Source organism: Thamnophis sirtalis, unplaced genomic scaffold, assembly GCF_051295495.1.
Source record: "Thamnophis sirtalis isolate CommonGarterSnake01/CBP01778 unplaced genomic scaffold, rThaSir2_p1.2 scaffold_8, whole genome shotgun sequence".
Lineage (NCBI taxonomy): Eukaryota > Metazoa > Chordata > Lepidosauria > Squamata > Natricidae > Thamnophis > Thamnophis sirtalis.
Genome location: NW_028261388.1, coordinates 1,819,683 through 1,835,861, shown reverse-complemented (window position 1 = coordinate 1,835,861; position 16,179 = coordinate 1,819,683). Strand labels below are relative to the sequence as shown.

Genomic DNA, 16,179 nt, shown 5'->3' with positions numbered 1-16,179 from the left:
GCTTTTGCGGGAAACCAGGATGAGGTCAGGCGGGAGTGACATGAATCTGAGACTGTGCCCCATTTGTGCGATGACTTCACAACACAAAGTACCTCTCCAAAGGGACTTTCTAAGGGCGATGAAGTGGGGCTGAAAGTGGTCATAACGGCTTATTATATGATATTCATTTCGGCCTTTGATTTACGGACGCAAAGATTCGGAGTTCCTGGCAACAGACAGGCCAATCAAATTTGATGTGAGTTACAAGGAGGATGGTAAATGAAACAAGGAGAAAAACAGAAGACAGAATGAAAAACAACACACCGTGCCCCCCCTCCCCCCCTCCCCTGGAAGAAAGAGGTTCTCAAAGATTCTCGGAAGGAGGATGGTGGGTGAAGGAAAAGGAGGGAGGAGGTGGAGAAGGGGAGGGAAGGGAGAGAAGGAGAAAGAGAAGGAAGAAAGGAGAGAAAAGGTCAGACAGGAGATTATCCTTCTTTTCCTTCTCTTTCTCTCCCTTCTTTCCTTTCTCTCTCTCTCTTCCTTCCTCTATTTCTCCTCCTTCCTTTCCTCCCACATTTTCTTCCTTTGCTTGCTCCTCACTCTTCCTTTTTTCCTCAGCTCCCTGCCTCCTTCCTCGTTTTACCTCTCTCTCTCCTTCCCTCTCTCCCACCCTGTCTTCCTTCCTTCCTCCCTCCCTTCCATCCCTCTCTCCCTCACTCTCCATTCCTTCCTTCCTCCTTCTCTCACCCTGTCTTATCTTCCATTCTCCCATCTTTTTCTTCCTCTCCTTCCTTCCTCCTCTCTCTCCATTCCTTCCTTCCCTCTTTTCCTTCCTTCCCTCTTTCCTTCCTTCCTTTCTCTCTCACTCTGTTCTTATCTTCCACCCTCTCTTTCTTTTTCGCCCTCTCTCCTTCCTTTCTTCCCTTCCATCCTTGCTCTCTCCTTTGCTCTCCATTCCTTCTTTCCTCATTCCCTCTTTTCCTTCCTCCCTTTCTCTCTCTCTGTTCTTATCTTTCACCCTCCCTTCCCTTTTCTCCCTCTCTCCTTCCTTTCTTCCTCCTCCCTTCCATCCCTCACTCCCTCCTTTGCTCTCCATTTCTTCCTTCCCATTCCCTCTTTTCCTTCCTTCTCTCTCTCTGTTCTTATCTTCCACCCTCCCTTCCTTTTTCTCCCCCTCTCCTTCCTTCCTCCCTCTCTCTCTTCCTTCCTTCCCTCTTTTCCTTCCTTCTCTCTTTTCCTTCCTTTCTCTCTGTTCTTATCTTCCACCCTCTTCCTTTTTCTCCCCCTCTCCTTCCTTTCTTCCTCCTTCATCCCTTGCTCTCTCCTTTGCTCTCCATTCCTCCCTTCCTTTGCTCTCCATTCCTCCCTTCCTCCTTCCCTCTTTTCCTTCCTTTCTTTCTCACTCTTTTCTCATCTTCCACCCTCTCTTCCTTTTCTCCCTCCTTCCTTCCTCCCTCTATCTCCATTCCTTCCTTCCCTCTTTTCCTTCCTTCCTTTCTCTCTCACTGTTCTTATCTTCCACCCTCTCTTCCTTTTTCTCCCTCTCTCCTTCCTTTCTTCCTCCCTCCCTTCCATCCCTCACTCTCTCCTTTGCTCTCCATTCCTCCCTTCCTCATTCCCTCTTTTCCTTCCTTTCTCTCTCACTCTGTTCTTATCTTCCACCCTCCCTTCCTTTTTCTCCCCTCTCCTTCCTTTCTTCCTCCCTCCCTTCCATCCCTCCCTCTCTCCTTTGCTCTCCATTCCTCCTTTTCTCCTTCCCTCTTTTCCTTCCTTCCTTTCTCTCTCACCTTCTTCTTTTCTTCCTTCCTTTTTCTCCCTCCCTCCCTCCCTCTCTCCTTCCCCACCTACCCTTTTCTTTTCTTCCACCCTCCCTTCCTTTGTCTTCCTCTCCTTCCTCCCTCCCTCTCTCTCCATTCCTTCCTTCCCTCTTTTCCTTCCTTCCCTCTTTTCCTTCCTTCCTTTCACTCTGTTCTTATCTTCCACCCTCCCCTTCCTTTTTCTCCCCTCTCCTTCCTTTCTTCCTCCCTCCCTTCCATCCTTCCCTCTCCCCTTTGCTCTCCATTCCTCCCTTCCTCCTTCCCTCTTTTCCTTCCTTCCTTTCTCTCTCACCTTCTTCTTTTCTTCCTTCCTTTTTCTCCCTCCCTCCCTCCCTCTCTCCTTCCCCACCTACCCTTTGCAGCTCCCCCTTCCTTTTCCCGGGCTTTGCAAAAAAAAAAAAAAACCTGTCTTTCCCCAGAAAATCCTCCCATGGAAAACTGGCCAATTATCCCAAATTGTTTGTACAAAATAAACTTATGCAAATTGTTTGGCACACTTGACGTTCCCAGAGAGGCTCAACCTGGCCTTTCGTTCAGCCAAACAGCCCCAAATACATTTTCTCCAGAACTCAACAAGAAAAAGAATTGCCCTTCCCTGGGGACACGGATCTGTTTTATTTGTTATTTGCGTCCAGATGTTGAGGGTCCTTCATGACGGGAGGCTCTTAAGAAGAGACTCAACAGCCCTTTGTCTGAAACGATATAAAGGCCTCCTACCTGGGCTTGCAGGGGGTTGGACTAGATGACCTCCAAGGTTCCCTCCCAGCTCTATTTCTGATTGGTCAGTCCAAAAAACTGGGGTGCATCCATTTCATACCCCTGGGAGGATGGTTTGAGACACACACACACACACACACGTCTGCACACAGGTCGGCTCCAAACTCAATGCCTGCAATCCCCCTAACCTGTTTGCCATCTTGGTTTAAACCTGGCTTAAGCCCTTAATGCAGGAATATCTGCAGGATGAGGCCCGAAGTCAAGATGGCGGTCGGTATTTATTATTATTGTACCCACTGTAAGTAAAAAGTTGAGGCTGGAGTGTTATTATCTTTCTGACCTTCCTTGACACGGTTGCTAAGTGAATCACTGCAGTAGTTCAGTCAGTCACACGGTTGTTAAGTGAATCTGCCTAAGGCGGGACTAGAACTCTCCATCTCTTGGTGATTGGTCCAAAGTCACCCAGCTGGCTTTCATGCCTAAGGCGGGACTAGAACTCCCTGTCTCCTGGTGATTGGCCCAAAGTCACCCAGCCGGCTTTCATGCCTAAGGCGGGACTAGAACTCCCAGTCTCCTGGTGATTGGCCCAAAGTCACCCAGCTGGCTTTCATGCCTAAGGCGGGACTAGAACTCACCGTCTCCTGGTGATTGGCCCAAAGTCCCCCAGCTGGCTTCCATGCCTAAGGCGGAACTAGAACTCACCGTCTCCTGGTGATTGGCCCAAAGTCACCCAGCCAGCTTTCATGCCTAAGGCGGGCTAGAACTCACAGTCTCCTGGTGATTGGCCCAAAGTCACCCAGCTGGCTTTCATGCCTAAGGGGGGGACTAGAACTCACCATCTCCTGGTGATTGGCCCAAAGTCACCCAGCTGGCTTCCATGCCTAAGGCGGAACTAGAACTCACCGTCTCCTGGTGATTGGCCCAAAGTCACCCAGCCAGCTTTCATGCCTAAGGCGGGCTAGAACTCACAGTCTCCTAGTGATTAGCCCAAAGTCACCCAGCCGGCTTCCATGTTTAAGGCGGGACTAGAACTCCCAGTCTCCTGGTGATTGGCCCAAAGTCACCCAGCTGGCTTTCATGCCTAAGGGGGGACTAGAACTCACCATCTCCTGGTGATTGGCCCAAAATCACCCAGCCGGCTTTCATGCCTAAGGCGGGACTAGAACTCCCAGTCTCCTGGTGATTGGCCCAAAGTCACCCCCCCGGCTTTCATGCCTAAGGGGGGGACTAGAACTCACCATCTCCTGGTGATTGGCCCAAAGTCACCCAGCTGGCTTCCATGCCTAAGGCGGGACTAGAACTCCCAGTCTCCTGGTGATTGGCCCAAAATCACCCAGCCGGCTTTCATGCCTAAGGCGGGACTAGAACTCCCAGTCTCCTGGTGATTGGCCCAAAGTCACCCAGCTGGCTTTCATGCCTAAGGCAGGACTAGAACTCCCAGTCTCCTGGTGATTGGCCCAAAGTCACCCAGCTGGCTTTCATGCCTAAGGCGGGACTAGAACTCCCAGTCTCCTGGTGATTGGCCCAAAGTCACCCAGCTGGCTTTCATGCCTAAGGCGGGACTAGAACTCCCAGTCTCCTGGTGATTGGCCCAAAGTCACCCAGCTGGCTTTCATGCCTAAGGCGGGACGAGACCTTCTTACTTAGCGATGGAAATTCGGATCCCGTCTGCAGGCGTAAACTCAAGGACTGCCTGCACCTGTGGTTACAACCTGCCTTCAATTATTTCACAGGAAGTCCTCGATTTCTGTTGCTAAGTGAGACTTTTGCTCAGTGGAAAAACCTTTTTGCCCCAGTGGTTCAGTGGACCACGGCAGCTGGCAAGTTAGTAACCCGGTCGCTAAGTGAATCCGGCTTCCCCAATGACTTCGCACGTCAGAAGGTCACCAAAGAGGATTGCCTGAACCATCCACCCCCCCACCCCCACCCCGTTCCGGGGACGCTGCAACCCGTCATAAATCTGAGTCAGGTTTGCCAAGCCTCCGGATTTCGATCCCCTGACCCTGAAAATGACGGACGCCAACGGACGCAAGTGTGAAACGCAGCCCTGTGCCCCTTTTTCCCCAGCCCCTTCGTAGCTCTGAACGGTCACTCAGTGGAAGCGTCGCAAGCCGAGGACCGCTTGTTCATCCATTTCTGAAAATTGCAGCCTACGCGGAAAAAAGGAGGGGAATAAAAATAAAAGGCCAGCATGAATCCCAGGGCTTGGTAGATTCAGAACGCTGGGAGGAATCACGAGGTCAGCGAAAAGAGATCCATATATCCTATAATGGTCCCGAGAGGCCAATCCTTCAGATCTGATCTGCTAAATGCTTGGCAATGCCCCCTTCCAAAGATACCACCAAGCCCGGATCCTGCTTTCCAACCCATTCGCCAAAAAAAATAAAAAGTAAAAAACAGGCTCGTAGGAGAGCTGGAAGACACCTTGGAGGTCATCTAGCCCAACCACCTTCTCACGTGGGAGACCCGCACTAGGGATTCGAACCGCTGAACTGCCGACCCTTTCAGATCGAGAAGCTCAGCATCTTAGCCGCTGAGCCTCCCCCGGTCAGAATCTCTCCCGCCTGCAATCTTACGACGGATCTCTGCCTAAATGGAAAGGGTTGTCAGAAAGATGAGCAAAGGGGGTTTGGGAGGGGAGATGCTCTGAGCTCCTCACAAGGACCCCATCATCATCATCATCTTCATCTTCATCTTCTTCTTCTTCTTCTTCCTCCTCTCCTCCTCCTCCCCCCTCCTCCTCCTTCTTCTTCTTCTTCCTCCTCCTCCTCCTCCCTCCTTCTCTCTTCTCCTCCTCCTCCTCCTCCTCCTCCTCCTCTCTCTTCTCCTCCTCCTCCTTCCTTCTTCCTCCTTCTTCTTCTTCCTTCTTCTCTCTCCTCCTCTCTCCTCCTCCTTCTACTTCCTTCCTTCCTCCTCCTCCTCCCTCCTTCTTCTTCTTCTCCTCCTCCTCCTCCTCCTCCTTCTTCTTCCTCTCTTCTCTCCTCCTCCTCCTTCCTCCTCCTCCTCCTTCTTCTTCTCCTCCTCCTCCCTCCTCCTCCTCCCTTCCTTCTTCTTCTTCTCCTCCTCCTCCTTCTTCCTTCCTTCTTCTTCTTCCTCTTCTTCTTCTCCTCCTCCTCCTCCTCCTTCTACTTCTTCTCCTCCTCCCTCCTCCTCCTCCTCCCTTCTTCTTCTTCTTCTCCTCCTCCTTCTTCTTCTTCTTCTTCTTCCTCCTCCTCCTCCTCCCTCCTCCTCCTCCTTCCTCCTCCTCCTCCTTCTTCTTCTCCTCCTCCTCCTTCTTCCTTCTTCTCCTCCTCCTTCTTCCTTCCTTCTTCTTTTTCTCCTCCTCCTCCTCCTCCCCTCCTCCTCCTCCTTCCTCCTCCTCCTCCTTCTTTCTCTCCTCCTCCTCCTCCCTCCTCCTCCTCCTTCTTCTTCTTCTTCTTTTCTCCTCCTCCTTCTTCCTCCTCCTCCTCCTCCTCCTTCCTCCTCCTCCTCCTCCTTCTTCTTCTTTTCTCCTCCTCCTCCTCCTCCTTCTACTTCTTCTTCCTCCTCCTCCTCCCTCCTTCTTCTTCTTCTCCTCCTCCTCCTCCTCCTCCTTCTTCTTCCTTCTTCTTCTCCTCCTCCTCCTCCTTCCTCCTCCTCCTCCTCCTTCTTCTCTCCTCCTCCTCCTCCTCCTCCTCCTTCCTTCTTCTTCTTCTCCTCCTCCTCCTTCTTCTTCCTTCTTCTTCTTCCTCTTCTTCTTCTCCTCCTCCTCCTCCTCCTTCTACTTCTTCTCCTCCTCCCTCCTCCTCCTCCTCCCTTCTTCTTCTTCTTCTCCTCCTCCTTCTTCCTTCTTCTTCTTCTTCCTCCTCCTCCCTCCTCCTCCTCCTTCCTCCTCCTCCTCCTTCTTCTTCTCCTCCTCCTTCTTCCTTCTTCTCCTCCTCCCTCCTCCTTCCTTCTTCTTTTTCTCCTCCTCCTCCTCCTCCCTCCTCCTTCCTCCTCCTCCTCCTTCTTCTTCTCCTCCTCCTCCTCCCTCCTCCTCCTCCTTCTTCTTCTTCTTCTTTTCTCCTCCTCCTTCTTCCTCCTCCTCCTCCTCCTCCTTCCTCCTCCTCCTCCTCCTTCTTCTTCTTTTCTCCTCCTCCTCCTCCTCCTCCCTGCAAACACCACTCCTTTCTATTACTGATGACTCCCAGAAAACCACCAAGCTCAGAGACCACCACGGAGGCTTCAGTCCCCCCTGTTTGGCACTATCAAGGCCAACCTTTGGTTTAATGCAGGAATCCCCCTCCCCAAAATATCCCTAATCGACTACTCTCTCCCCTTTTCCCAGAAGGCCTAAGAAAGGGGGAATTCGGGTCACTGGAAGCTCCATCTAAAACTGCTTTCATCTTCTCCTTAGCCAAGACTCCTGGCTTGGCCTCCTGTCCCCTTGTCCTGTCTCCTGGGATGAGAGGAGGCCTCCTAACCTTCTCCAAGAAGCTTTTTCAGATATTGATCGCTCTCTCTCCCTCTCTCTCTCTCTCTCCAATATCCGTTTTCTCCCCTCCCAGCAGAGGGAAAATGTGATAGATAGGATGTTCAATTTCGGGAGAAATATCCGCAGGCCCAGCCCTTGGTCAATCACTCACGAAGTTCTTGATATTCAGATATCAAAATGTCAGAAAGCCTCCTGGCCTTTTAGGATCAACTCTCAACCGTTGAAGGGACCGGCGGTCAAGAAGAGATTCTCTCCAACATCCAGGTCATGGTTGTCCCAAAAGGGTTCTTCAAAAGGGAACGGGATTTTGGTTCTTTTTCTTTGAAAATGTTTCCCTTCTCATCCAAGACTCTTCTTGGATGAGAAGGAAAACGTTTTCAAGAAAATTCAGAATGTATTTGTCTTTTGGGACAGAATAACTTAGGAAAGGTAAGTGGCTGCTAAAAGCTGACATTGACTTGATGGCACATAAATATTCAACCATCGATCCATCCATCCATCCATCCATTCATGATCCATCCATATATCCATCCATCCATCTATCAATCCATCTCCATCCATATATCCATCCATATATCCATCCATCTATCTATCCATCCATCCATCCATCCATGATCCATCCATATATCCATCGATCCATCGATCCATCCTTCCATCCATCCATCCCATCTCCATCCATCTATCCATCCATCTATCCATCCATCCATCCATCCATTCATGATCCATCCATATATCCATCCATCCATCTATCAATCCATCTCCATCCATATATCCATCCATATATCCATCCATCTATCCATCCATCCATCCATCCATCCATCCATCCATCCATCCATCCATGATCCATCCATATATCCATCGATCCATCAATCCATCCATCCATCTCCATCCATCTATCCATCCATCTATCCATCCATCCATCCATTCATGATCCATCCATCTATCCATCCATCCATCCATCTATCCATCCATCCATGATCCATCCATATATCCATCGATCCTTCCATCCATCCATCTCCATCCATATATCCATTCATGATCCATCCATCTATCTATCTATCTATCCATCCATCCATCCATCCATCCATCCATCCATCCATCCATCCATGATCCATCCATATATCCATCCATCCATCCATCCATGATCCACCCATATATCCATCCATCCATCCATCCATCGATCCATCCATCCATCCATCCATCCATCCATCCATCCATCCATGATCCATCCATCCATCTATCCATCCATCCATCCATCCATCCATCCATCCATCCATCCATCCATGATCCATCCATATATCCATCGATCCATCGATCCATCGATCCATCCTTCCATCTCCATCCATCTATCTATCCATCTATCTATCCATCATCCATCCTTCCATCCTTCCATCCATCCTTCCATCCATCCATTCATCATCCATCCCACCATGTCACTGTACCCATCTTCCTCAATTCTACATGTAGTCCTCGACATATGTCCACAATTGAGTGCAACATTTCTGTCGCTAAGTGAAATGATTATTAAGTGAATTTCACTCCATGTTACAACCTTTCCTACCACAGTTGTTAAGTGACTTCCCTTTTGAGTTCGCTTGTCAGAAGGTCTCAAAACCGTCATAAATACGAGCCAGTTGCTAAGCATCTGAATTTTGATCATATGACCGTCGAGATGCTGCAACGGTCATTAAGGGTGAAAAACGGTCGTAAGTCACTTCTTTTCAGTGCCGTCGTGACTTTGGCCACTAAACAAGCCGTTGTAAATCTCCAACACTGGAGATGTTTTAAGAAGAGTTTGGACAGCCATTTGTCTGAAATATTATAGGGTTTTCTGTTTGACCGAGGGAGGGGGTTGGACTAGAAGACCTCCAAGGTCCCTTCCAATTCTGCTATTCTGCATAGTTCCTATATGGATGAAATATTATTCTCCAATTTGACGAGAATTTTTTCTAATTCGATTTAACCATCAAGGAGTATCCTTTGAGTCTCATTTTGGGCATCCCTTGTACAATCAAGTCTTTTAACTCCTACTAAGGCCGTCAAAGTGGTTTTAAAAAGCGATGGTTACAATCAAGATATATTACATCTATACCAGAGGTGGGTTTCTACCGGTACAGTCCGGTACGGCCGTATAGATCAGTGTTTCTCAACCTTGGCAACTTGAAGATGTCCGGACTTCAACTCCCAGAATTCCCCAGCCAGCATTCGCTGGCTGGGGAATTCTGGGAGTTGAAGTCCGGACATCTTCAAGTTGCCAAGGTTGAGAAACACTGGTATAGATAGTGGAAATCAGCCATACCTTTCCGTACCAGTAGCAATTTCTAGCCTGGCCATGCCCTTGTACTGGTACGGTCACCTGGCCTAGGCCTGCCCACTCCCCCCACCAGCCCAGTCGCCACTCTCTCACTCGCCCGCCCACCCCACCCACCCCATGCTTGCCCGGCCTGCCCACCTGCCCACCGCCCACTTCCTTTGCCCGCCCAGCCAGCGGGAGCGGCAGTGGCACTGGTCATGGCTGAGTTTCCACAGCATCTCTTAAGGCAGAGATCACCAAAGTGGGCAACTTTAAGACTTGTGGACTTCAACTCCCAGAATTCTCTGGCCTGCATAGCTGGGAATTGAACTCCACAAGCCTTAAAGTTGCCCACTTTGGTGATCCCTGTCTTAAGGGAATGACCGGATTAAAGAAAAAGAGAGAGAGAGAGATAAATGTTTACTCTGGCAAGAATTCTTCCTTGGCAAATCCATACCGACTTCTGGTAATTCTCACCCTCGTTTGCCAAGTGCTTAGAAATTAACCTCTGGATGATCAGTTTCAATAAGGAAGAATATTTGTAGCTCAGAGTTGCAATGAGATGATGGGGATTTCAGACTTTTCCCCGGTATTAACGCCGGACTCCTTCCCATCTGTAGCTTCCTGAATGTTCCTTGTTCGCCTCCTCCGAAATAGGGACCTTGCCTGCCCCTCGGTCATCTGGCAGAGCTCCAACGCTCTGCGGTTTCTCAGAAGAGACACTTCCCAAATGAGCATGTTTTTCATCCCTTTTTCCGGATGTGGCATCTGGTCCTGGCGATGTAAATTCGTTCAAATGAAAGATGTTTACTGACTCGGTTTTGGGCTTTTTCCAAGCTGCAAAGCGGATTCCTTCCTCCTGGTCTCCAAAGGAGAATATAAAGGAGAGGTTCTCAAACTTGGCAGCTTGAAGAATAGGTAGACTTCAACTCCCAGAATCCCTCAGCCAGGATCTTTTAAGATGGGTGGACTTCAACTCCCAGAATCCCTCGGCCAGGATCTTTTAAGATGGGTGGACTTCAACTCCCAGAATCCCTCAGCCAGGATCTTTTAAGATGGGTGGACTTCAACTCCCAGAATCCCTCGGCCAGGATCTTTTAAGATGGGTGGACTTCAACTCCCAGAATCCCTCAGCCAGGATCTTTTAAGATGGGTGGACTTCAACTCCCAGAATCCCTCAGCCAGGATCTTTTAAGATGGGTGGACTTCAACTCCCAGAATCCCTCGGCCAGGATCTTTTAAGATGGGTGGACTTCAACTCCCAGAATCCCTCGGCCAGGATCTTTTAAGATGGGTGGACTTCAACTCCCAGAATCCCTCAGCCAGGATCTTTTAAGATGGGTGGACTTCAACTCCCAGAATCCCTCAGCCAGGATCTTTTAAGATGGGTGGACTTCAACTCCCAGAATCTCTCAGCCAGGATCTTTTAAGATGGGTGGACTTCAACTCCCAGAATCCCTCACCCAGGATCTTTTAAGATGGGTGGACTTCAACTCCCAGAATCCCTCACCCAGGATCTTTTAAGATGGGTGGACTTCAACTCCCAGAATCCCTCAGCCAGGATCTTTTAAGATGGGTGGACTTCAACTCCCAGAATCCCTCAGCCAGGATCTTTTAAGATGGGTGGACTTCAACTCCCAGAATCCCTCGGCCAGGATCTTTTAAGATGGGTGGACTTCAACTCCCAGAATCCCTCAGCCAGGATCTTTTAAGATGGGTGGACTTCAACTCCCAGAATTCCCTCGACTTACGAGCACAATTGAGCCCAGCGTTTAAATTGCAAAGAGAAGCATGTGTTAAGGGAGGGGTTTTTTTTGGTCCTATTTTACAACCTTCCCTGCCGCAGTTGTTAAGTGGATCGCTGCAGTCATTAAGTTAGTAACAGGGTAGTTGGGTGACTGTTGCTTCCCTGTTGACTTTGCTTGTCAGGGAATCACATAACCCAGGTCACTGCAACCGTCATAAGTCCCTGCCAGTTGCCAAGCATCTGAATTTTGATCACCTGACCACGGGGGAATGCCCCCAGGGTCATCAGTGTGGAAAACGGTCATCACCTCCTTTTTTCAGTGTTGTTGCAACTTTGAATGGTGACTAAATGGAATGGTTGCAAGCCAAGAACCACCCATCTTGATGCTCTCTAATCTTCCTTCCTCCATTCTCCCTCCCTCCCTTTCTTCATTTTTTCCTCCTTCCTTCCTTCATTTCTTTCTCCATTCTCTTTCCTTCCTTCCCCTCAGTTTTTCTTTCACTCTTTGTACCTTTCTGAATCTTCCTTCCTTCCACTGTTTCTTTCTCTATTTTCCCTCCTTCCTTCCACCATCCCTCCCTCTCTTCCATTTCTTTCTCCATTCTTCCTTCCTTCTTCCTTCCTTTCTCAATTCTCCCTCCCTCCCTCCTTCCTTCCTTTCTCCATTCTCCTTCTCTTCCTTCATTCCTACCTACCTACCAACCAACCATCACTCCCTCCCTCTTCCTTCATTTCTTTCTCCATTCTTCCCTCCTTCTTCCTTCCTTCCTTTCTCAATTCTCCCTCCCTCCTTCCTTCTTCCTTTCTTTCTTCATTCTCCTTCTCTTCCTTCATTCCTACCTACCTACCAACCAACCATCACTCCCTCCCTCTTCCTTCCTTTCTTTCTCCATTCTTCCTTCCTTCTACCTTTCTTCCTTTCTCAATTCTCCCTCCCTCCTTCCTTTCTTTCTCCATTCTCCTTCTCTTCCTTCATTCCTACCTACTTACCTACCAACCAACTATCCCTCCCTCCCTCTTCCTTCCTTTCTTTCTCCTTTCTTCCTTCCTTCTTCCTTCCTTTCTCAATTCTCCCTCCCTTCTTCTTTCCTTCTTCCCTCCTTTCTCCATTCTCCTTCTCTTCCTTCATTCCTACCTACCTACCAACCAACCATCACTCCCTCCCTCTTCCTTCCTTCCTTTCTCCATTCTTCCTTCCTTTCTTCTTCCTTCCTTCCTTCCTTTCTCAATTCTCCCTCCCTCCTTCTTTTCTTCCTTCCTTTCTTCATTCTCCTTCTCTTCCTTCATTCCTACCTACCTACCAACCATCACTCCCTCCCTCTTCCTTCCTTCCATCTTTCCCCCTTCCTTCCTTCCTTCCTTCCTTCCTTCCTTCCTTCCTTCCTTCCTTCCTTCCATCCATCCATCCATCTTTTTCCTTTTTCCTTCTGTACCTTTCTCCACTTCCCTCCCTAATTTATCCCTGGGCCGGGCCTGCTTCGCCTGGGATGCTCCCTGAGAGAGAAACGGCTCTTCGACCCACATCAGACAGAAGGAAACAAAGCACAGGCCGAACCCCGGAACATGAAATGGATGCTCAGGAAGGGATAATGAGGATGAGGAACATCACGGTCGCTCAGGAAGCCAAAGACGTGTGTGTGTGTGTGTGTGTGTGTGTGTGTGTGTGTGTGTGTGTGTGTGAAGGTGAGAGGCATCTCTCTCAGCCTCCAAAGCCCCCACTGTCCAGGGAGGGAAGGAGGAGGGGGTCTTCCAGCCAGCCCGTCTGGGTAGCCTCTGGGCTCCCTTTGGGGGCAAGAGGTTGAAAAGGGGGCCTGCAGGAGACTCCGAGCCCCCCCCTCCTCCTCCTGCCTTACCGGTAGATGCTTTTTCACAGCCTTGGAAGGAAGGAAGGAAGGAAGGAAGGAAGGAAGGAAGGAAGGAAGGAAGGAAGGAAGGAAGGAAGGAAGGAAGGAGAATGGAGAAAGGAAGGAAGGAAGGAAGGAAGGAAGAAAGGAGAATGGAGAAAGAAATGAAGGAAGGAAGAGAGGAAGGGAAGGAGGGAGAAAACAAGCAAGGAAGGATGGAAGGAAGGAAGGAGAATGGAGAAAGAAACGAAGGAAGGAAGGAAGAGAGGAAGGGAGGGAGGGAGAAAACAAGCAAGGAAGGATGGAAGGAAGGAAGGAGAATGGAGAAAGAAACGAAGGAAGGAAGGAAGAGAGGAAGGGAGAAAACAAGGAAGGAAGTAAAGAAGGAAGGGATGAGTGGAAGAAATAAGAGGATAGATAAATAGGTGGATTGATGGGTGAACAGACAGAGAGAGACAAATAGACAGATAGACAGATGAAAAAGAGAAAAAGGAAGATGAAACAGAGACAAAAGAAAGAAATCAACAGAGAAAAGGAGGAAGAAATGAAACAAGGAGGGAGGGATGAGAGAAAGAAGTAAGGGGATAGATAAATAGGTGGATTGATGGGTGAACAGACAGACAGAGACAAATAGACAGATATACAGATGGAAAAGGGGGAAAGGAAGATGAAAGATAAACAAGAGAGGAAGAAAAAAGGAAGGGAGGAAACAGAGGAGGGGGGAGGGAAGAGAGAAGGAAGGAGAAATGGAGAGAAGGAAATAAAGAAAGAACAGAAGGAGAGGAGGGGAAAGGAAGGAAGGAGAGGGAGAAGGAATGAAAGGAAAGGAAGGAAGGAAGGAGAAAGAGAGGGATGGAAAGAAGGGAAGGAAGGAAGGTAGGAGAAATGGAGAGGAAGGAGGAGGGAGGGAAATTCTCCTGGACCCACTTAGCAACCCGTCCTTTAAGCAAGTTCATTGTGGTGTTGTTGAATTTAACCTTGCTACACAACGACAACTCCAGCCCAACACTTTGCAAAGAATCAACCTTTGGTGAAGATCTCCCTGGCAAAAATCAGATCCGTCCGTGTGTAAAGTCTTCCCCCCCTGCTTACTCACAAGTAAATCTCTCCCGCAGATACTTGCACGCACGCTGAACCTCAACAGCGCGATTCGAAAGCAGGACCCGCTCCTCCGGCTGAGAGCCCCAAGTCACTCATCCTTCCCTAATCCCTACACACCAAAAATGGAAAACATTTCCCGGCAGCCCCCCCTGGGTGGGGAGGGGGCAAGGGAATCCCTACAAATCATGACAAAACAACACCCCTTTACATCATTCGCACAACACCCCACCCCGATTATGGGTGCTGTTATCATTTTTTTAACACAACCTGGGGCTGGACTAGATGACCCCCGGGATCCCTTCTACAATTCTAAGAGGCTGCGACCCCCCAGGCCTAGCATACTCTCACCTTGCAAGTTGTTAATTCTGTGTGTCTTGTTTGTTTGTTTTAAAGGAAAAGCCAAAAAAAGCAAGAATTCGTCACGATGATGTTATAAGACAATGAGGACTAGGAACCTGGTTTTGTTATTTGGGATTTTCCTGATTTCCTAGATCAATTAAGCACTATTTCCCATACTTTAGATTATGGCTTCTCTCCATCCTCTTGATGATCTCGCGGAGGTTCACACAACACATCAGCCCAGTGGCTGTTTTTAAGATGGTTGGACTTCAATTCCCAGAATTCCCCTGGCTGGAGAATTCCCAGAATTCCCCTTGGCTGGAGAATTCTGGGAGTTGAAGTCCACCCATCTTAAAACAGCCGAAGTTGAGAAACAGTGCACCAGATTTATGAAATCGCAGAAATCCAGGACCCAACTTAAACCTTGGTTAAATCTTGGTTAAATCTTGGTTAAACTGGGTTAACAGCATCCTGTAAAAGCAACACGGCGGATTATGACGGGAGACATTTTGGCCACTCCCACCGCCTGGCCTACCTCGCTGTGTCGTTGTAGGAAAGGTCAGGATAGAGCCCGTTTTAATAATTAAGTAAATAAACAAAATACTATCACCAGCAAACACCCACAAAAAAGCCAGGGGCCACGTGGCTTTGTGGGGGCCTTCACCCATACGGAACTACACTTCCCAGCATCCCCTACCAGTCTTGACGGGGGGGGGGGGGGAGGTGGGATCAGCAATCCAATCTCCCACCTCCTCGGGCTTCTGAGCAGCCTTTGCCAAATGTGGCCCTCCCCCTCCCAATTTTGCAGGAAAGACCCTCCAAGCTGCAGCTTTGCTTATTCAGAGCTGCTAGTCCTCAGCATCGGGTAAAGTGCCTCTGAACGTGGAGGCTCCATTTTGCAAAATTTAGGAAAAGGGGGGGGGGAAAACATGCAGCACAGAAGGATGGAGAGGGGGGGGCAATGAGTATCCCCCCCCCTTCTCAATTTAATTTTATTTTTTTTTAGCTGGGGAGAGGGGGGGTCTCAGAAATGCCCCCTCCCCATTTTGGCAAACCTGAATATATGTATTCCCCCCCCCCAGTGTTGGCACAAATGCATTCCAGGTTAGATGCCCCCATTGACAGGGGGAGGGATGTTTCCCCTCTCTCTAAAAGGGGAGGGGGTATTGCAGTCTCCAAACAGGGGTCCTTCCTCCCCCTCCCCAACCCCCTCCCTCCTTTCTCTCTTCTCTTTTCAGCACTGGTGCTGTCCCGTCTTCCCAATCAGACTGCGCAAATCCACACGACCGCAAAAAAAGCCTTCGCCGTACGAAACCCCCCCCCGCGAGCCCCCCATCCCCTCAAACACGCGTCCCCTTCCCACGTTACACACCAACCCGCAGAGCCCAAGCATCTGCCCCAATTCCATCAGACCCACCAGATAGAAGACCCTCCATCCCTCCACCCCCCCACCCCCCAAAACATCCCGAGCGGTCCAGCCCATAGCCCTCCGGCCCATAGGTCGTCAGAACGGCCTGACACGCGTCCAGCTGCGCCGAGGCTTCGCAAGCCCCCTCCCCAAGCCCCCCGCTCAGTCTCCATCCCTACGCCCGCTGACCTGGTGCCTTTATCGCCCATGGCCGCGGGCCCTGGTCCGGGCCGGACGCCGGGCAGAAGCGGGGACTAGCCCGGCCGCAGGAACGGGACGAGTCGGGCGAGGATCCGTCGGGATTGCTCGGGTCCTTCCCGGCTGCGGAGCGGGATGCTGAGCCGGCCGTTCGCCCTCTTCCCCCGGAGAGGCTGCCGATGCCTTCCGCCCCTCGCCTGCCGACGCCTGCGGGGCTCCGGGCTGGTCGGTCCGCGGAAAAGGTCTGGACGTCGCAGCTGATGCTGCTCCTATTCCTCCTCCTCCTTCTTTTCCTCCTCCTCCT

At 50.0% G+C, this 16,179-nt stretch overlaps 1 protein-coding gene across 2 annotated transcripts in view; it reads right to left on the bottom strand.

The window, feature by feature from the left end:
• Positions 1–16,179, bottom strand: part of ARRB1 (arrestin beta 1) — a 58,663-nt gene extending 42,484 nt beyond the window's left edge. For both annotated transcript variants that reach the window (XM_087720949.1, XM_087720950.1), the window contains exon 1: positions 15,867–16,179. In XM_087720949.1, coding sequence (XP_087577075.1) covers positions 15,867–15,886 — 20 coding nt within the window. In that variant the 5' untranslated portion in view covers positions 15,887–16,179. The remainder of the gene's footprint in view (positions 1–15,866) is intronic.